Source organism: Oryctolagus cuniculus, chromosome 4, assembly GCF_051225735.1.
Source record: "Oryctolagus cuniculus isolate XC-2025 breed Fujian yellow rabbit chromosome 4, ASM5122573v1, whole genome shotgun sequence".
NCBI lineage: Eukaryota > Metazoa > Chordata > Mammalia > Lagomorpha > Leporidae > Oryctolagus > Oryctolagus cuniculus.
The window spans coordinates 149846681-149869470 of NC_142870.1; the positions used below are offsets into that span (position 1 = coordinate 149846681).

At 42.9% G+C, this 22790-nt stretch overlaps 1 protein-coding gene across 13 annotated transcripts in view; it reads right to left on the reverse strand.

Moving 5' to 3' along the window:
• The window catches only part of NEK11 (NIMA related kinase 11), a 332098-nt gene that overhangs the window by 266223 nt on the left and 43085 nt on the right, over positions 1–22790 (reverse strand). For all 13 annotated transcript variants that reach the window (XR_016233306.1, XM_089332257.1, XM_051818466.3 and 10 more), the window contains exon 3: positions 6832–6997. Coding sequence is in view for 12 of the 13 variants with exons in the window: in XM_089332257.1 (XP_089188383.1) it covers positions 6832–6997 (166 nt within the window). In the remaining variant the exon portion in view is untranslated. The remainder of the gene's footprint in view (positions 1–6831; positions 6998–22790) is intronic.

Sequence of the window (22790 nt, forward strand, 5' to 3'; positions counted from 1 at the left end):
TTGAGCTAGAAGATAAATCATCTTTGGAAATATCTCAGGAAGAAGAAGGAGGAGGAGAGAAAAAGAAGAAAGAAGGAGGATGAGGGGAGGGGAAGAAGAAGGAGAAGAAGAAGTAGGAGAAAAGGAAGAGAAGTAAGAGTAAGAAGGAGGAGAAGAAGAAATTAGGAAAACCAAAAGTAGTCTGAGATTTGTGATATACAAACAACCAAACATCCATATCATAGGAGTTGCTGAAGGTATGGAAAGACACAATGGATTAGAAGTCTTACTCAGTGAAAAAATACCAGAAAACTTCCCTAATTTAGAGAAAGATATGGACATCCTGTGGGGAGCAACTGGGACTAGACTAAGTTACTGGAATTAAGACTTATTCTATGCATCTGCTCTCCCACAATATGGCGCTGGGAGAGGAGGAAACTTCTACGCAGCTGCCTCTCGCCAATTTGACTGATAAGCTGCAGGAGCTGATCCTGCTCCTGATTGGAGGAGAGCAGCGTGCTTGGCATGTGGGCAGCAGAGTTGGGATTGGTGGAAGAGGACTATAAAGGAGGAGAGAAACACCATGCACCAGGAACATCTGAAGGAACACCTGAGCAGCCCCCGAGAGTGCCGCTCCTCCGCGGAAGCGGAGAAAGTGGCAGAGGGAGCCGCCCCTCCACGGAGGTGGAGGGGTCGGCAGCCAACCTGGGAAGGACCAGCAGCAAACCCGGGAAGGGCCAAGCAGACAAAAGAACAGCACAGGGTCCTGTGTCGTTCCTCCGCGAAGAGGGGGAGCGACACATCCTAGCACAGGAAGTCAAACTCTCAAAAGTAAAACATAAAGATTCTAAAATGCACCTGAGAGAAACACCAAATTACCTTCAAAGAATCTCCAAGCAGACTGACAGATTTCTCATCAGAAACCCTAGAGGCCTGGAGAGAATGGAGAAACACAGCCAAATTCCTAAAACAAAAAAACTGTCAACCCAGAATATTGTACCCAGTGAAGTTCTCATTTATACATGAAAGTGAAATAAAAACTTTCCAAAACAAACAGAAATTGAAAGAATTTATCAACACTTGTTCAGCCTTACAAATGATACTTAATGATGTGCCACACACAGAAACAGAGAAAGACAGCATCATGAAGGAATGTGAAGTGAAAAATCTACAGAGGAGGAGAGTACAAAAGAAATCCAAAAAAACAGAAACACTTATGGAAAAATGGCAGGCTCAAGTCATTACTTATCAATAATAACCTTGAATTGGCTGGCGCCGTGGCTCACTTGGCTAATCCTCCGACTGCGGCGCTGGCACACCAGGTTCTAGTCCTGGTTGGGGCGCTGGATTCTGTCCCGGGTGCTCCACTTCCAGTCCAGCTCTCTGCTGTTGTCCAGGAGTGCAGTGGAGGATGGCCCAGGTCCTTGGGCCCTGCACCCACATGGGAGACCAGGAAAAAGCACCTGGCTCCTGGCTTCAGATCGGCGTAGCTCCAGCCATAGCAGCCATTTGGGGGGTGAACCAACGGAAAAAGGAAGACTTTTCTCTTTGTCTCTCTCTCTCTCTCACTGTCTAACTCTGCCTGGCAAATAATAATAATAATAACAACCTTGAATGTAAATGGCCCAAACTCTCAAATTAAAAGATATAGACTGGATGAATGGATTAAAAACAAGACCCATCTATTTGCTGTCTACAAGAGACACACTTCACCAACAAAGATACACACAAAGTAGAAGGATGGAAAAATATATTCCATGCTAGTGGGAAGCAAAAAAGAGCAGGAGTGCCCCTCCTAATATCAGACAAAATAGACTTCAACATGAAAACAAATGAAAGAGACATAGAAGGGATCAATTCAACAGGAAGACATGAATATAGCAAATGCACATGCACCCAACGCTAGGGCATCTGGCTATTTTAAAAAATGTTAATAGATCTAAAGGGAAACATAGACTCCAATACAACAATAATGGGGGACTTTTGAGATCTCTCCAGGTGATTCTAATGTAAAGCCAAAGTGGAGAACTATTACTATATTGATAGAAATTTTGTTTTGGTTTGTTAAAGTCACTGAGCAAGAAATAGACAAGTTCATCATTTCTTGATTTTTACCCTGATATCATAAGTTCTTTCCATCACCATCACACACCATCAGGTGTGTGATCTCACCTGATCTCTTTCATGTGTGTAACGTAGCAACCAGGTTTCTCACTCATGGAAGACCTCTAGGCAGTATCTCCTAGGTCTCTAGCATGGTATGTCGTTAGGAGTACCAGCAGCAAAAAAAGAAAAACAGGTAGGAAAAAATACTTTCAGCATATATGACAGGTGGAAGGAATCAATATTCTGTCTTTTACCACCAGTATTTGACAGAAATGAGGTGGGACGCATTTGGAAACAAATGGTAAAAATTTATCAACAAGGAAATGTCACAAGTACCAACTTCGCCAAGGAAAAGCAGAGGCCACACGCTGAGAATCCGAATGGCTTCTAGGATGTATGTTGCATTGAGTGCCAGGTGAGATAAAAATGCTATGAGAATTAGGGGATGGAGTAGGAAGCAATTTGCAGCCAGATTACGGGAGGCTCTGACTACAGGGGAGGAGGTGGCACTTATGCTGGGCCTAGAGAGGCTGGGTAGGATTTGGAGGTGTGGGACTAGGAGCAAGGGCATTCTGAAGGGAAATGACCCAGGCAAAGACAGAGTTTGAAACTGGAGGATGGACAGGTGACAGCACCTGTTCTGCTCTCTACCTATGTGGAGAACAGAAGACACCAGTATTTGAGATGTTCTGCCACTACGACACTCTAATTACTTCTCCTCAAAGACTTGGTTAGATCTTCACAAAATGGTGCAAGAGCTTGTGGTTGGCTTTTTAACACTCACAGTCTGAGCTGATGTATTCAAAGGGATGGGTAGTAGATGTAGGAGCCTCATAAATGCCTTTATGCATTTCACTCTAGAAAGGCCCCAAAATAAATTACAGGCAAAGGAACTCAGAAATAAAAACATCGGCCATTTCAATGGTGACAGTCCAGTGCAGCCACCTGCTGTTTCTTATGGTATTATTTTACCTTAACAAGAAGAGGAAACTGTCAGGCCTGACAAGTCAGGAGTAAATGTGGGCCTGCAGATGAGAAATACCTCTGTTATCAGGATCCCAGCCACCTGCATCCGTGCTCCCTGTGGAGCTGGGCAAGGGGCAGCCTGACAGCTCAGCAGGGCAAGGCTCAGGAAGCCCTGCCCGCAGCCATCACCATGGCAACACCCCCAAGGTACTCCCCCCAAGACAACCCTGCCCCCACTGGAGCAAGGTCAATGGAAGCCACCTATCGCTTATTTAAAAATTAAGTCAAGTAGATGATTTCAGATTGGGATTTACAGAAATATCATTTCTAAGGACATAATTGGGGCAAAAAAAATGGGCTGAATTAGAATGCCGATTGTGAATTAGATGAATGGTTCTCATCCCTCAGCTTGTTTCACATTCACTGGGACAACTTTAGAAAACACCAGCCCAGGCCCTCATCCCCAGAATCTGCATCTCTAACAACTTCCCAAGTGATACTGATGCAACTGGTCTCAGACCACATGTTCAGGATGTCTGCATTACAGACTCACATCACATCCATGTGAATATTCCAATTTTGATCATTGCACTGTGGTTATGTAAGAGAATGTCTTGGCCGGCGCCGCGGCTCACTAGGCTAATCCTCCGCCTAGCGGCGCCGGCACACCGGGTTCTAGTCCCGGTCAGGGCGCCGGATTCTGTCCCGGTTGCCCCTCTTCCAGGCCAGCCCTCTGCTGTGGCCAGGGAGTGCAGTGGAGGATGGCCCAAGTGCTTGGGCCCTGCACCCCATGGGAGACCAGGAAAAGCACCTGGCTCCTGGCTCCTGCCATCGGATCAGCGCGGTGCGCTGGCCGCAGCGCGCCGGCCGCGGCGGCCATTGGAGGGTGAACCAACGGCAAAGGAAGACCTTTCTCTCTGTCTCTCTCTCTCACTGTCCACTCTGCCTGTCAAAAAAAATAAAAATTAAAAATAAAAAAAAAAAAAGAGAATGTCTTTAGCTGTAGAAAGTAAACACAGTCCTGGTATTTAGGACAAAGAGACAGCCTGTCTGCAACTTAATCTCAAATGGTTCAGGGAAAAAGAGTAGATAAATCAACAAATAGAATCATAAAGCAAAGGTCATGGAAAAATGGTAACAACTGAATAATTCAGATGGAGGATATATGACAGTTCATGGTATTACTGCTGTAACTTTTCTGGTAGTTTTCAATTACATTAAAATTTTAAAAATTAATGCTGGAAAATAAAGTTATAGCATACCATCTAATCTTTCCATTATGGTAGCCACTAGATGCATGTGGATATTTAAGGTTAAATTAATTAAAATAAAATATGAGGGTTGGCGCTGTGGCATAGCATGTAAAGGTGCTGCCAGAATCCCATATGGGCGCCGGTTTGAGTCCCGGCTGCTCCACTTCCCAGCCAGATCCCTGCTGATACAGCTAGGAAAGCAGTGGAGGATGGCTGAAGTGCTTGGGCCCCTGCACCCTCGTGGGAGACCTGGAAGAAGCTCCTGGCTCCTGGCTTCACTTCAGCACAGCTCCAGCCATTGCAGCCAATTGAGGAGTGAACCAGTAGATGGAAAACCTCTCTCTCTCTCTTTTCCTCTCTCTCTCTGCCTCTCTTCTCTTTCTGTGTAACTCTTTCAAATAAATATTTAAAAAATAAATAAAATAAAATATGGAGTGAGAATTCAGCTTAGTGGTTAAGATGCCTGTGTCTCACATCTAAGGGCCTGAGTTTGATTCCCAGCTTATGCTAATATACATCCTAGAAGGTAGTGGTGATGACAAGTACCTCTCTCTCTCTCTCTCTCTCTCTCTCGGGAGGTGAGAAAGGGAAGAAGGGAGGAAGGAAATTTAACATTCAGCTCTTCAACTTCAAAGTGGTAAACAGCCGTGTGTGACTAGTGACTTCTGTATTAGACAGCACACACGTACGGACCATTTCCATCAACACAGAAAGTTCTCTTGGGAAGTGCTGGCTACAGTTTGAAATAATTTAAGACCAAGAAAGAATCTTTGAAGAATTCAACGTGCCAAGCGGTAGCAGTAACAGACATAAGCAGTAGGAGTCAGCTGTCTCAAAACCAAGACAGTGCCTTGACTGCGATGTTTTGAAAGAAGCAAGCGACTGGACTACAGCGGGTGGGCCGCAGTGCAGTGCCCCCCACCCCCGTAGTTTTGCATGGATTAGGGATGCATTTTCAGAGTAGCTGTTTGACTCTGCTGCTCCACACACATCATCTTACTGATCTCCTTAACAATCCACTGGAGGGAGAAGTAAGCATTCCAGTGCCTTGTTTTCTTGTTGTGGCTGTTGTTTTTTTGCTGGCATTTTTTCCCACTTTCCTCCAAGCAGAGGAGAGATGAGCTGGGATGTGGACAGCCAGCAGAGCTGAGCTGAGACTGATGCGCAGGGGAGCAGCTGAGATGTTGGATGTTTCCGACTCAGTCAGGGATTTTAGCCGGGCCCTTTCGTTTTGGGGGATGCACCAGCTCATGTGCAAAGTAGCCAGACTGCTTCTAACTTCCTTCCTAACTTCTCTTCCTTCTCCTTCTGCTTATTTCTGCCTCTCAGACACATGGCACCCCACGCTGCACCTGCTTGTCCAGAGTTCCCAACCCCAAAAAGCACGCTTTCTACCCTGAAGAGTATCTTTTCCTTTCCAGTCTTATTTCTTTGAGGCCCCAGAAACATACGGTGATGAGCTGACTAAATTTATCATCGAGTGTGAATAGTATCAAATTCTCCCAAGGTGAATTCTGCTAACACAAGCTACCAGAATGTTCTGGGAAGTGTTTTTCTGAAAAATGTCATCTTTGAGCTCCCTTCTACCTAACCACTTGGGAGAGAACACACAGACCCACAGGACAGCTGCTTCCTGCTCTCTTGGGACTCAATAAAATACACAGCTCTCACTTCGATAAATAAGAAGGATTTTGGTGGGCAAAATGAGCCATATTTCCATTCCCAAATTTCCACTTGGATAAATAACCCATAGAACAAAAATCCAAAACATAATAAGAGACACACCTCTGGTCTGTCCAGGCCTCTGTTAGGGCATTTAAACATTCAGATAAGCACTGGACTATTGGAGGAGGTTTTGGCATTCCACCCAAAAAATGTTGACACATTCTTCTGTTGCAGTTCTTCCTCAGAATATATTCATTTTGACTGAGTTTCCCAACGGGAAAAATAGTTCATTAGAAATGAGTTTTGGCCGGCGCCGCGGCTCACTAGGCTAATCCTCCGCCTAGCGGCGCCGGCACACCGGGTTCTAGTCCCGGTCGGGGCGCCGGATTCTGTCCCGGTTGCCCCTCTTCCAGGCCAGCCCTCTGCTGTGGCCAGGGAGTGCAGTGGAGGATGGCCCAGGTGCTTGGGCCCTGCACCCCATGGGAGACCAGGAAAAGCACCTGGCTCCTGGCTCCTGCCATCGGATCAGCGCGCTGCGCCGGCCGCAGCGCGCCGGCCGCGGCGGCCATTGGAGGGTGAACCAACGGCAAAGGAAGACCTTTCTCTCTGTCTCTCTCTCTCACTGTCCACTCTGCCTGTCAAAATAAAAAAAAAAAAAAAAAAAGAAATGAGTTTTGCCAATTATCTTGATATGATCATTATTAGTTTAAGACATGAGATCCCAGTTCGGTTTCTGATTTGATAAATGAACTTCAAGATGTCTCTTTGCATGAGGTTTAGTTAGTTAGTTTGTTTTTTGTTTGTTTGTTTTACCACAGAACAGATTTTCACAAAGATTTACAAGACAGAAGGAGAGTCTCACCTCACAGTACTCTGTGATGATGCAGAAGTTCCCTTGGTCCACAAAGCTTGCATAGAACTTGACAATGGCTGGGTGCTCCAGCTTGGAGAGAAGCTGAGCTTCCAGACTGGCCTGCACAGTCTCGTTTGGATTTACTTCGCCAACAGAGATTTCCTTTAATACCTTTCTGTAGCCAATAAATAAATAAATAAAATTTTAAAAGCACATTTAGAGCTGAAAAATACATTTAGTACACACAAACACGTGATGCAAGGTCACCTACCTACTCAGCACCCAGGCTGTGACCCACGCATAGGTCTGGTATTACCAGGTATTACCTCAGGGGCTCTGGGCCTGCCTCCCAGTCCTGAACACTGACATTTAGAATCAACCAAGGTGTCCATCATCAGACGAATGGATAAAGAAAATATGGTATATTTTCACAGTGGAATATTATTCACCTATAAAAAATCATGAAACTCTACCATTTGCAACAAAATGGATGGATGCAACTGGAGCACATAATGTTTAGTGAAATAAGCCAGACACAGAAAGACAAATACCACATCTTCTCCCTTATATTAAGGAGCTGAAATTTAAAAACAAAACAAAAAAGAGACAAAAAATGCTTGTGTATATCAGTGTTGCTGCAAATCCAGTTTCGTAAAACTGTTTTATACATCTGTCAAACCAATAGTTAAGAATGTTATACTACTATAGTTTTAATGATCTGTGACTACTTCTGTCATTCTTTGTTCTATTTCTCTTGTCACCTGTTTTTCTCTGCTTCTGTCAGCCTCCGCTTTTCCATTTTTCTCTCTCTGTCCATTTGTAATATTATACATACATATAAAATCTCTCTAAATACATGTATACAAAATTGTCACTCTGTGTCTGTCTTATTCTATCTCTGCCTATCTTCCCTTCCCCTCTTCCTCTGTGTGTGTAAATACACTTACACATACACACACACACACACACACAGCTCTCACTGCCTCAGCTCTAACATTTTCCAAGCCTGCTAATTTAATCTCAATAGAAGCAATATCTATTCATTTTCTTTTTAAACTATCTTGGCATATCATAGTTTATTGCTACTGATATTTAGGAGGAAAAATAACTTTTAAGCATTTTCACTGATAGGGCTATTTAGGACCTCTAGCATATATAACTGGAAGAAGAGCTCATTAAATCTCCATTAATTTAAAAATTGTGATAACTCAATGACGACTGGACCAAAACATCATCCTCTCTTCCCATCTAAGAAAAACATAGTCTGATGAACAAACCAATTATAGTACCCCAGTGTAAACTAGATTGCTGGGGAAAACACTTTAGAAGACCAATTATGCATGCAGACAGATTCTGCTGATTATAAGTGAGCTTTAGCTGTTCATTAAGGCAAGTTCTGCAGGACCTGTACTAGAAAACATTTTGCAAAAAAAATGTATAAGAGTTACTAGCTATACATATTAATGAAAAGTGTATTTATAGTAGAAACTCTGAATTAAAGGACGAGCCATCAGCCCTATGAGCGCTGGGCTGCTGGGTGCCCTTGCCATCAGGAATGCAAACAGAGGCTGCTAGGCTCCCTAACACCCTATGACCTTCTGCTCTTCCCGTTGAGGTGTTTATTCCATGCCTGCTCATGCAGTTGTGCTGAGTACTACAAAACGCGTGCCTTAAATAGGACTTAAATCGATAGTGTGTGAGTGTGAGAATTGTTTTTGCCAGGAAAACTGTCAGATATTCACTGAAACCTTGACAATAACACACTGCAAGGAAGGAAGAGAAAAAGAAGAAAGAAAAGGAAAAATCATCATTTTTTTGAAAACACAGTTTTAAAAAGTAAAAAGCAGGAAAGGTCATCTAGCAAAGTGGTTAAGACTTTATTCCATTGAGATCTGCATGCCAGATCCTAGAAGACCTGGGCTTGAGTTCTGGCTCCAGCTCTGGCTTCTGAGTCCAGTTTCCTGGCAATGCAGATACAGCAGGGGCTGGGGGTTGGTGGGCAGTGGAGATGGCTCAAGTAATGGAGTTCCTGCCACCCCCAAGGGAGACATGGATTGAATTCCCAGCTCCCAGCTTCAGCCTAGCCCAGTTCCAGCCCTTGCAGGCACATAGGGAGGAAACCAGCAGATAGATCTCTGTCTCTCTCTGTTTATGTCTCCCAAATAAACAAAAATAAAAATTTTTAAGATGTAAAACTCCAGTAGTCTGAATTCAGATGACTAAATTCTCATTCCATGTTATAGAAGATACATCATGAAAACATAATCAATATACTATAGACATAACAGTTTATGAAACAAGATGAAGGGCCTCCACCAGAGGACACTAGATGTTGGTTTTACATTTAAAAAATGGATAAAGTCTAGAATTAGATGTTTAAAGTTGATGCATAATTTAATGACAACAGAGTACCAAGCCCTGATCAGTTGGATAGGAGGGCCTGTACCATTCTTTAAAATGTGACTAAACTGCAAACTTTTCATTAATTCAAACAAGCCTTTCTCTCTAGTGGCTTTATGGTGGAAGAATAGCAATCATAGGTCAAGCTCGTTTCTTCTTTGAGGTTGAAGGCCTAGAAGTGTTGATGTTACAATCAGTACACAACTGTGTAGGTTTCCCCACCCCATCTCTTAGTGACTGCTTAGGGTTAAAAAAAATCATCAATATTCTAAGTTAGGAGTTGAGAGCCTAAGGAAGAGAACTTAGATGTTGTCCTTATCCAGCTCTAGGTTTGGCTGGTAATATCTTAACTTTTTTCCTTCTGATAAATAAAAGTTGGGTTACAGAGTTGTCAGATTTCCTAAAACCTGAGTCTTTTAACAGCTTATTCATTTTAAATTTTCTCCAGATCTTTCCATTCTGAAGTCATCTCATCCCCAAAAGACAACCCAGAGCAGGCACTGGCTGCTCCTACAAAGAGCAAGTCAACGGCAGAATAAAGGGCAGCTTTTTGGTAGCAGCTTCACAGGCACGCGCTCTGTGCTGCCTACAGGTGTTTAAAGGTGTCTTTAAATACCACTGCAATTTAGAAAGGGGGAACATCTGGTTCCCGTCTCCTAACAGACAATTTAACATTTTTGTTGGGTGTTGAATGTCCTATTAGGTCCTCTCTGGTAATAAAGTGGATTCTAGAGAAACACTTGCTTGGTAACATATTCTACAGAACGACTGTTCTACCAAGAATTCGGTAAAGCGCTCTAATGTTACGAGGAGTGGCATCTCAGACTGTTAGTATACCCCAAGGAGTCTGAAGTGACAAACAAGTCCATGCATGTTTTTCTGTAATTTCTGAAGATTATGAAGCAGCAGGCAAAGCTCAGGGGCTTCTGCATAGGGCTTTGCCAGTAATTTACCGTGCCTCTGTCAACATGCAGGTGTAGGAGTCCCACGGCTAAGCACGACAACGTAAAGTCTTACACAAACTTGCAACATCCTCCATCAAAAGCTTTAAGACACTGATTTTTCCTTGCAAACATCAACTGTTGTGCCACAGAGCATGAGATTTTTACATAGTTACTTGCAACCCCATCTGGCAGCCTGATGATAAAGCATGAAATCTCATTTGCCCACATTTCGCAGAGGAAGGGAGGGCTACTAAGACAGGTGATAGCCACCATAATCACCCCTGGCTGACAAAGAGGCATTCTACCTTCCTTGCCTGAAATCGTGTCACTGAGCTGACAGAGGAAACGCAGTCTGCATCTCGCTTAATATGAGATCCCTATCAGCCACAGACACCATGGAAACGTGCCAAGTCAAGGGCAGCGTGTCACCTGCTTGGTGACTCTCAGCTTGTCATCTCGTCCTAAATAACATGACATATTTATTTTATCAGAGTCTCAACTGTTCTGAAAAAAAATGTATGACAGTAGCAAAAAGAGGCATCCCTGGAGACTTACTCATTTTGCAAATTTACTGTTCTCTTTCCCAAGAGGCGAGCTGTTTTCTTCCTAGAAGCAGTGGTGAACTGACCGACTTCTGAGATTGACTTTGGAAATTTAAGAAAAGCATGGTTAATTTCATTCCCTTGAAATTGGCTCACTTTGTGTATACAGGGGGCAGGTGATACTTTTGAGAGATTAACCAAGGATTATTTGCCCCAATTACCTTAAAGAAAAATATTGCCTGAATAAAAAATCTCTAATAGTCATGTGAATTCATGGTTTTTTCTATCTGTACAAATAAGAAAAGGATAAATGACTTGTGTGCATGGCTAGAAATGGTGAGTGCTCATGGAGGTTTTTGCCAAACTCCAGTGGCACGGCAAGAAGAGAGCTGGCTTTAGGAGGACCATGTCCAGCCCTTTTCCAGAGGGCTCCTCAGAGGACACATGGAGAAAATACCAAGTGTCCGAGTCCTCTACCACGCCAAGCGCTTCCTTTAGGACTTCACCAAAAAGCCTACCGCAAAACCAAAAATCTCCAAGTGTTCATTAACTGGGAAGCTGCCGAAGCCAGCACTTGTTCTGGCCATGATGGAAAAGTCTATGTATTTGTTCACTCACTAGAAGGCACATTTCCTCCCTAAAGCACAGGCGTGTCTCATGAAAGAGTTCACTGAGCACAAGTTGCCCTTTCTCTCTCCTTTCAACTAAAACGTGAGTGAATTCCCTTCATGATGGACAGCTCTCTGGAACTTCATTCTACTTTCTGCCCTAAAAGTTCTCTTTACATCTAGGGCTATAGAAGAGTTCATCTGATTTTCCCTCAAAAAAAGAAAGAAAGAAAGAAAAGAAAAGAAAAAAACACAATTGTGTCTCCTGCTCTCTCCTGGCTTTTCCCCCATACCTCAAGACCAACAGCTAAGCTATTCTCTTTGTCTTATTATACAGATGGGCTAAGCCATTGAATATTGTGACTGATTTTAAGAGATACTTACAGCTGCCAACACCACACTACCAGCCCCCTAGACCCCCACCATCACAAGCTCTGGAACGGAAGACTCTCTCCCCAGTCTCTGGGGTAAAGCGCAATTGATCTAAGACAGTCATGCAATCCTAGTCCCCTTGGAGTGATTGGTTTAGGCACATGATGTAGTTCTGGCCTGCAAGATGAGAGGAAATCTTTTGGGGGCTTGGAGTAAAGGTGGCCCTCACTGATAAAGAAAGAAGTCCTGGGAGGAAATTCTTCTTTAACCTGCCTCTAAATATTATCATCTGCTTGTGACTCCTTGTACTGCCGCCAGCCAGGGCCATGAAGGAAGCTGCCCTGTGAATAGTAAAGAAGCAAGAGAGAAGGCCCCAACTCCTGATACGCTGCTCAGCTGCTGAGTTCATCAACCCTGGAACTGTCCTTTCTCCAGACTTCTTGCTGGAGAGATAAGTGTTTCTTACCACATAAGCCATTGTGATGGCCATAAGAAGGAAAAGATGTTAAAACAAAATATTAGAGGCAGAGGTGGAGAGTTAATAAATATTCTGATCATGTGTACATACTTAAGGATGCAAAATCCCAAAGGATGAAGTTAGGTTTAACTGTGCTGTACATAAAGATTAGAACAAGGGTAAGCTCCTTGAGAACAGGAGTCACATCTATTGACTTAGAATGCACTTAATGAGAGACACCAATTCATGTGCCAATCTAATTTCACAAGAACTGAGGAAGCCAAGTGAGAAACTGTAGTGCCTGGTTTTAGTATAATAATTTTAAAAAGACATATTGAAGAAGGCAGGAAGGAAAGAGTTGCCCATATCACTACCCCCTGCCCATCTCCACCAGCTACAAGCAGTACTGCATGAAGAGGGATGTCTTCTGCTCCAGCAAGGGAGAGGGAATTAAGCAAATTTCTAAGTACAGGCCCGCCACAGTGAAGCCAGTGACAGTCAGAGCCCCATGGCCCCTGATCCCAGGCCAGTGTCCATGGATGGAGCATCTGGAACCATTTTAACCAGGTAGCCAAGGGAATCTTCCCCAACATCAGGCAGCATAACACAGAAGAATCCCCCAGTAGGCAGTTGGGCAGGAAAGTGAGCACAGGACTAGACACTGCTGAGCAAGAGCATGAGAAGAAACTGAGCACACAGCACTTGGCATTCTGTTTCTCAAGACCCACCTGACACAAGAACTTTGCTCCGTGAGGACAGGTGAGCAGGAGGCCCTGAGCAGTCCCCACACACACCACAGATGCTGAGACATTTATCACTGGAGAACCCTGTGGCCCTCTCTGCCATCTGGGATGCTTCTAAGCTACCACACTGCTGCATTGCCCCAGAGACATATCCCAGCCCGGTTGTGCCCTCTACCACCCAGGCTCTCACTGCATGCTGCCATCATGAGATGCTACCCACTCAGGGTCCTATGAAGCAGCCAGGAAGCCCAAGTAGCTCTACCAGCCAAGCACTATGAACTAACCAGGAGGCCCCACACTCCCATCCCCAGCTTCAGGCAAATCTGGGCAGCATATCCCTGAGTGTCACAGGCTACAGAGACTCTCCAAACAAACACAGTTTGTTGGTCCACCTACCCTCCTGCTGCCCCAGAAGCAACTAGTTGTCTCTATCCATTCACCCACTCCAAAGAAAAAACCAGGTGGCCCTACCTACCTTCCTTCTGCCTTGGAAGTATCCACGTGGCCCTGCCCAGGCACCCTCAGACCTAGAAAGCGTTCAGACAACTAGTCCTGAGCAGCTTGGTGCACAGAAGCCCAGGGAAGCAAATGAATGGCTCCGTCCACCCACCCCAGCTCTAAAAAGCACATGAGCAGGCCTCCCTTAATGGCCTGGTTCTATCGAGGCAAGCAATTGATCACTCTCCTAAGGACCCAAGAAGCAATTGTCCTCAGAAACTCAGACACCTGAAGCCCTAAGAAGGGAATGTTTGCCCTTTCTCTCCCACCCTGGAACCCAGAAGCATCTCAGCAGAGCTCTGTGAGCAGGTCAGTCCCAAGAGGCCCTGTGCAATTGCCCATGCAGCCCTTGGACACTGGCAGGTGCTGTGTCTGGACATACTGGTGTGGCCCAGCCTCATGTGGCCCTCAGATGCTGAAGGCCACCCACTTTCTACTCTGGGACAAGTGACGCAATATCTATCTGGGCTCACAACCCACAGAAACTGACAGATGCCCCACATCTGTAGCTGGGGCACAGCACGCCAGAGCTGCCAGCAAACCCATTATATCTTCTTTTTTAATTAGTAATCTTTTAGAAAACTTTTATTTAATAAATGTAAATTTCCAAAGTACAACTTTTGGATTATAGCAGTTTTTCCCCCATAACCACCCTCCCACCTGCAAACCATCCCATCTCCTCCCCCTTCTCCTACCTTGTTCTTCATTAAGATTCATTTTTAATTATCTTTATATACAGAAGATCAACATAATATATACTAAGTAAAGATTTCAACAGATTGCACCCACACAGACACACACAGTATAAAGGTATTGCTTGAATACTACTTTTACCATTAATTCGCATAGTACAACACATTAAGGACAGAGATCCTACATGGGGAGTAAGTGCACAGTGACTCCTGTTGTTGATTTAACAATTGACACTCTTTATTTATGACGTCAGTAATCACCCGAGGCTCTTGTTATGAGCTGCCAGGGCTATAGAAGCCTCTTGAGTTCACCAGCTCTGACCTTATTTAGGCAAGGCCATAATCAAAGTAGAAGTTCTCTCCTCCCTTCAGAAAAAAGTACCTCCTTCTTTGATGACATGTTCTTTCCACTGGGATCTCACTCACAGAGATCTTTCATTTAGGTCATTTTTTGCCACAGTGTCTTGGCTTTCCATGCCTGAGAAACTCTCATGGGCTTTTTAGCCAGATCTGAATGCCTTAAGAGCTGATTCTTAGGCCAGAGTGCTGTTTAGGGCATTTGCCATTCTATGAGTTTGCTGTGTATCCTGGTTACCACATTGGGTCATTCTCTCCTTTTTAATTCTATCAATTATTATTAGCAGACACTAGTCTTATTTATGTGATCCCTCTGGCACTTAATCCTATCATTATGATCAATTGTGAACTGAAACTGATCACTTTAACTAGTAAGATGGCATTTGTACATGTTAACTTAATGAAACCATTATATCTTCAAGAACAATATCCCAAATGGTGGAGCAGCCCCACAACTCTTACTGCCTAGGATACTAAGATATCCTCAGACATTACGAGTGTTGACTCCAGTTGAAGAAGCCATATGGACACTGCAGGATATTGTCCAATGGGAATCAAAGCCAGCACAGCTTACTCAAATACCCTAGGGCAACACAACCAGCAGAAAGTCTTTTAGTATGAAAGCTACCTGTAAAACTGGTAAAAGCAACTATCCCATCAGATGCACACAAACAAAACACAAGAATATAAAAAGCATAGACAAACAAGATAACATGATATCTTCAAAGGAACACAATAGCACTCTGAAAATAAAACACAAAAATGGAAATTGACAGGTTGCCTGATAAAGAATTCAAAACAATAATTTTAAAGAAACTTAGTGATATACAAGAGAATATAAACAATTCATTAAAATTAGGAAGACGATTCATGATATGAAAAAATCAGCAAAAAAAGACATAGAAAAGAACTAATCAGCAACCTGGGGCCAAAGAACCCAACAAATGAATAAAAAGTACTGAGAGCTCAACAACAGATCATTTCTGACCTTAGAGACAGATTTTTCAACATTTGTTTTGAATTTTTTATCAGGAAACCTGTCAATTTCCATTTTGTGTCAGACAAAAAGAAAAAATTAAAAGAATGAAAAAAATCCTTCAAGATCTTTGAGATACCATTAAACAAGCAAACATTCACAGTATGGGTGTTCTACAAGAAGACAAGAGCAGAAAAAAATCTATTAAATAATTTTGAAATTTTTCCAAATGCTGAGGGAAAAAATGGACCTAGGTGGTCCTGCGTACCTTCCTGCTTCCCTGATGGCATCCAAGTCCAGGAAGCTCAAAAGACCACTACTGGATTATAAGTCATGTTACAGGACAAACTCAAAAATATAAGACAAATGCAGAATCCTAAAGCAGTAATAGAAAAGTATCAAGTCACTAACTAGGGAATCCCCTTACATTAATGGCAGACTTCTTGATAGAAATCTTACAGGACAGGAGAGAACAGGATGGACATATTCAAAGTCCTGAAAGTAATACTTGCCAGCTAGGAATATTATACCCAGCAATGCTATTCTCCAGAAATGCAGGAGAAATAAAGACTTTCCATGGCAAGCAAAAACAAGGGATTGAGCAACTCTAGACAAGCTTACAAGAAATGCTTACAGGAATCTTGTGTTGGAAGTAAAAGTACACAAAAGCATGCATCATGAAGACTCACAAGAATATAAATCTCAACACTGCAGAAGATACACAAAAGAGAAAGAAAAGAAAAATCTAGTAACTCACATTTTATTTTTACCTTTTTCTGGATTGGATTTGTTATGTATTTAATTAAGGTTTCTTTCATCTGCATTAATCAAGATTATAATCCCATAGTTTTTTTAACTTGTATTCATTAAGTTGTGATATCAGAGTTATGTTGGTCTCTTAAAATGAGTTGGAAAGCATTTTATCCTTCTCTGTTTTCTAGAAAGAACATACTATGATGCCATTATTCCTTCTTTAAATGTTCAGAAGAAATTGCCAATCAAACAATTTAGAGCCTTTGGTATCTCTGGGGGAAGATTTGTAAAATAAATTTAATTTCATAAACACATATGGGGCTATACAAAAATTATCTCCAAGTATTCTGAATTTGTGCTTTTAAAAGACTTATTTGCTTATTTGAAATTTAGTGCGAGAGAGAGAGAGAGAGAGAAATCTTCCATCTTCCATCCACTGGTTTACTCTCCCAAACAGCTAAAACAGCCAGGTCTAGATAAGGCCAAAGCCAGTCCTGGCCATTGTGGCCACTTTGGGAGTGAACCAGCAGATGCGAGATCTCTCTATCTGTTTCTCTGTTTAACTCTACCTTTCAAATAAATAAATCTTTTTAAAAAATTCATGGCATAGTAACCTACAATGAACTATATAAAAATGGATCTATAGTGAGGAAAACATTTAAATAAATGACAAGAAGTTCTTTGTTAGTAAATCTTAAACTGTCAACATGGTATTTCTTAAATCTGAAAACATAATTATAGTCATTAATTTCTAATTCTCATATATCAGTTGTTCCTGGTGCCGCTTGTGTGCTGGTTGGGTGCAGACCTGGCACCTCTTTTGTGACATGGCAGCTGAGGAGATAGTGGCATTCACCAGGGACAACGAAAAGCCCAAGGAAGGAGTCAAGACTGAGAACAACAATCATTGATTTGAAGGTTGTGGGGCAGGGTGGTCCTGTGGTTCTCTTAAGGTTAAGAGGCATGCACCACTAAGTAAGCTAAGGAAAGTCTGTTATGAACGACAAAGTTTGTCAGTAAGGTAGCTCAGATTCTGATTTGACAAGGAGTCAATCAATAAATCAGATACCTGCACAGCTGGACCCGAAGAATGAAGGCACACTTGTGCTCCAGCAGTGCACAGGAGGTGTCTACTAAAGGAACCTGCTGCTTTACTCCAGAGCTCTGTGCCTACAGACCCAGAATACATTCTCAACTGGAAAATCGCAATTTGGTTCCACCACGTCCTGACTGCTATGGTATAGCTTTATCTTTTCTTTCATTTCCTCCTTCTCTACTCCTTTATTGTACATAAGTAACTGGTGGATGTGCACAAGCATATTGCATATTTTTCTTTTCCTTTCTTTTTTAAACTAAATTCCCAATGGTATGTTTTGATTGACATCAAATGGAGATGCAATGAAGAAAAATACTGGTTCTGTGAAAATAATACCCTTTCTCCATTGATGGCATGTTTCTTCAGCTCTTATTTTTATGTTCTAGTAAGTTATTTTGCTCTCATGTTTTAACAAAAACAACTACATAAAAATCCTTGCATACCTTGTTCAGAAAGTTTTAATGTTTTTCATTTATCATTCTAAATCCAAAGACAATTTTCTAACTTTTTTGTACAGAGCTGTTATGTGTAGGTCAAATATGTCTTTAAGTAGGGGTAAATTACTTTTAAAAAAATGAGTCTTAGATAGTTTTTCTTCAAGTCAAATATCTCACTGCTTAAATAAACTTCTTATAAAATGAAAACAATTCTCATATATCAAAACTTTATAGTTATTTAAAAATATTAGGGATTTGAAATTATTGAAATTCCACCATTGTTCCCTTCCTTTTCTTAGATTATGATATAGACACTATCATAGCAAACAGAAGCTAATCTAAAGTGAGTGGCAAGGAGGAACAGAGTGAAGCAAGAAGCATGAATAATTCACCAATCAAAAATAAATAGGAAGAGTACAGCAAGATGGCAGCTGAGTGAGACATTCCAGCAATCAACTCTCCACAGAGACGCCAATTTGAAGAGCTATTCACACATCATGTCACCTTCACAGGCATCAAGGAAGCCAGGTGAGAGACCACAGTATCTGGTTATGGTATAATAAGAAGAGACTCACTGAAGAAAGCAGAAAGGAAAGAGTTGTCCCCACATCACCCTACCCTACCTCCCAGTAGCACTGCCTTGAGAGATGCCTTCTACCTGAGAGAAATAGAGGGAATAATGTTCAGACCTTAGACTTGAAACCCAGTACCTGGTCTAACACAGTGAAACCTAGAGTTAGAGAGGGTCCCACTAGGCCAATGCCTGCAGTCTGAGTCTTTGGACCCTCCCTACGTAGGCCACCAAGAATCATAACCGCTGTCCCTCCCCCAACCTCCAGCAGACTGTGGAGCAAGACTTCAGCCTCTATGCAGAAGGATGAGAAAGTGAACAGAGGAATTTGCCTTGAAGCTACAGCCAGAACTGCCACAGTGTCATCGAGCACCAGGTAATGCTGAAAGGCCTGTATCCCCCTGCCAGTACTCAGATGAATCCTCTAGATTTGCCCCAAGATCAAACATAGAACTATGGTCTAATGCGGCAGACTCATTTTAGACTGTATCACTGCTAGCATTGTGCGAGGATGGCCAATACCCTGATGCTGCACAGGAACTAGCAACTGTGAGAACAAGGTACACTCCCAGTTAGTGTCAACCTGGGAAGATAAGAGATTGCCTTCACAACTCTTCCACCAACTACAGACAAACAGCAACAAGCCAGATTTAAGTCACTGAGAAATAGGGCATCAAAGAAAGCACCAGGATGTTATCTTGGGTATGGCAAAACTATCAAAAGGCAGATATTAAAGGTTCTTCTTCCCAGGTCACTGCCTGTAGATGGGGCCCCTGGACCTGCCCTAGTCCCAAGTAGAGATCAATGTTCCCAGTCAATGGGATTTACATCCCAAACAGCATCACCTGTGATTGGCAGCAGTCATCTTGGTTTGCAAGTCAACCTCAGCAGCAGGCAACCCATAGCATAGTAAACCTTGACTCTTCCCTGTGTTGTGCTGGTCTTGACAGGACATGGGCTCTAGATCTGATAAAAGTATTGCAGAACGTAAGTAGACGTAGGACTGCTCATTCCATGCCTCCCTCAACCCCAGGCAGCATGACATGGAGAGAATAATTGTCTACTTGGGAGAAGAAAAGGGAGATGAGTGCAAAGAAAACATGGGACTGGTGCTGCAGAGACTTTTGTGCCAACGCCAGATTTTGAGCCAGTGCTACTATGACTATAAACACACTCCTGCCAATGTAGATGCCCAAGTAACCCCTTCAGGACTCTCACAACCACAGCTACATTGGACTCTAGGCCAACACACCCATGACCCTGAATCCTATCCTATGGGCTGCTACCAAGACCCACACACCCTGGCTGGGACTAAGTAGAAGACCCCATGCTCCTACCACTGATGCCATCAATGCTATGGAAGAAGATATAGGGAAACTATTCTACAGCATCCAACTGGAAATAAAGTCAAAGTAATCTACCAAACAGGTACCTGAAGACGCATATTCAGGAAAAAGTTTTTTACCATGATATTCACTTATTAAAAGTGATAGAGGGACCAGTGCCGTGGCGCAGTAGGTTAATCATCTGCTTGTGGGGCCAGCATCCCACATGGGCGCTGGTTCGAGTCCTGGCTGCTCCTCTTCCAATCTAGCTCTCTGCTGTGGCCTGGGAAAGCAGTGGAGGATGGCCCAGATGCTTGGGCCCCTGTGCCTGCATGGGAGACTGGGAAGAGGTACCTGGCTCCTGGCTGCAGATCCACCCAGCTCTGGCCATTGTGGCCATTTGGGGAGTGAACCAACAGATGGAAGACCTTTCTGTCTCTCCCTCTCACTGTCTGTAACTCTAGCTGTCAAATAAATAAACAAAATCTTTAAAAAAAAGTGATAGATCGGTGAACTCAAAAGGCTTCCATAGCCTTGGCAACTCATGACTGGAGCCTAGGGTGATTACTGAGGCCATAAACAAGAGTGTCAAATTGTTAAGTCGACAACAGGAGTCACTGTGTGCTTACTCCTTATGTAGGATCTCAGCCCTTAATGTGCTGTACATTGTGATTTAATGCTATAACTAGTACTCAAACAGTATTTTTCACTTTGTGTTTCTATTTGGGTGCAAACTGTTGAAATCTTTACTTAATATATACTAAACTGATCTTCTGTATATAAGAGAAATGAAAATGAATCTTGATGTGAATGGAAGGGGAGAAGGAGCGAGAAAGGGGAGGGTTGCGGGTGGGAGAGAAGTTATGGGGGGGAAGCCATTGTAATCCATAAGCTGTACTTTGGAAATTTATATTCATTAAATAAAAGTTTTTTAAAAAAGTGATAGAAACAACTAATCTACCAGATGTGCATATAAAGACACAGGAAGTGTGAAAAAACAAGGCAATAAGATGTCCCCAAAGGGACACAACAATGCTTTAGTAACAGACTCCAAGCAAAATCAGATCAACAAAATGCCTGATGAAGAAATCAAAAGAATGACCATAAGGTGCTCACAGAAGAGAATATAAAAATATATTTGTTTCTTTTTTTTATTTATTTATTTTTTTATTTTTTTTTGACAGGCAGAGTTAGAAGTGAGAGAGAGGCCAGCACTGTGACTCAATAGGCTAATCCTCCACCTGAGGTGCCGGCACCCGGGGTTCTAGTCCCGGTTGGGGCGCCGGATTCTGTCCCGGTTGCCCCTCTTCCAGGCCAGCTCTCTGCTGTGGCCAGGGAGTGCAGTGGAGGATGGCCCAAGTGCTTGGGCCCTGCACCCCATGGGAGACCGGGAGAAGCACCTGGCTCCTGGCTTCGGATCAGCGCGGTGCACCGGCCGCATCACACCGACCGCATCGCGCCAGCCGCAGCGGCCATTGGAGGGTGAACCAATGGCAAAGGAAGACCTTCTCTCTGTCTCTCTCTCTCTCACACTGTCCACTCTGCCTGTCAAAAAAAAAAAAAAAAAAAAAAGAAGAAGAAGAAGAAGAGAAGAAGTGAGAGAGACAGAGAGGAAAGGTCTTCCTTTGCCGTTGGTTCACCCTCCAAATGGCCACTACGCCGGTGCAGTGCGCCGATCGGAAGCCAGGAGCCAGGTGCTTCCTCCTGGTCTCCCATGGGGTGCAGGGCCCAAGCACTTGGGCCATCCTCCACTGCCTTCCCGGGCCACAGCAGAGAACTGGACTGGAAGAGGAACAACCCAGACAGAATCTGGCGCCCCGACTAGGACTAGAACCCAGGGTGCTGGCGCCGCAGGCGGAGGATTAGCCTTGTGAGCCATGGTGCCGGCCTAAAAAGATATTTGAATGAAATAGGAAAACAATGCAAGATATGAATGATAAGTTCAGCAAAGAGATAAAATACTTTGAAAAAGAACCAAACAGAATCCTTGGAAATGAAGATATCACTAACTTGAATAAAAAACACAGCTGAAATCCTCAGCCACAAACCAGACCAAGCAGAATAAACAATATCTGAAAGCCTACAAATATATGAGTCATGCAAAAAAATTTTCAGTAAAAAAAAATACAAAAATGAAGACAACCTCTTGAGATCTTGGTACACCATTAAATGAAAAAAACATCCAAATGGTGTGTACTACTGTTGGTGAAAGGAGTAGAGGATTAGAAAACCTACTTAATGACATAATAGCTGAAAGGTCCCCAGCCAGGAGAAGGATATAGGCATCTAAGTAAAGGAAGCCCAAAGTGCCACAAATAGACATCAGAAAAGATCCTGACCATGGCATAGAATTACCAAACTCTCAAAAGTACAACACAAAGAGGTAATTATAAAATCTGCAAGACAAAAGCACCTGGTCACTTTTAAGGGAATCACATTAGATTAACAGCATTTATTTCTTCAGAAATTTTACCGAAAGGAATGGAATGATACATTCCTAATTCTGAAAAGTGAAAAAATGCCAACTTTAAGAATACTTTATCCAGCAATGTTATCTTTCATAAATGAAAGGAAAAGGAAGACATTCCAAGATGAGCAAAAATAGAGGAAATTCTTTATCACCAGATGGGTCTTATAAAAGATGCTTAAGCAATTCTTACACAGAGAAGCAAAAGAAAGTTAATAATCATCATGAAAACATATGAGAGTATAAAACCCATCTGTAATAGAACAAAGGATATTCAAAAAAGGAGAAAAAAATTTAATGACAAAACTAAGTAATTACTTAGCAATAATTACCTGTAGTGGAAAAAAGCTACATTCCCCAATCACAAGACATAGACTAGTTGAACAGACAAAAAGAAGAGCCAGCACTGTGGCACTGGAAATAAAGTTGCCACCTGCGCTCTGGCAGGATGGAGTCCCAGCTGCTCCATTTCCAATCCAGCGCCCTGCTGTACCCTGAGAAAACAGTAAAAGATGGCCCAAGTGCTTGGGCCCCTGCATTCACGTGGGGGACCCAGAAGAAGCTCCATATTCCTGACTTCAGATTGGCGCAGCTCTGGCCATTAGAGCCATTTGGAGAGTGAACCAGCAGATGGAAGACTTCTCTCTCTACCTCTGCCTTTCAAATAATAAATAAATCTTCAAAAATAAATAAATAAGTAGCATTTTTTAAAATAATAGACAAAAAGGAA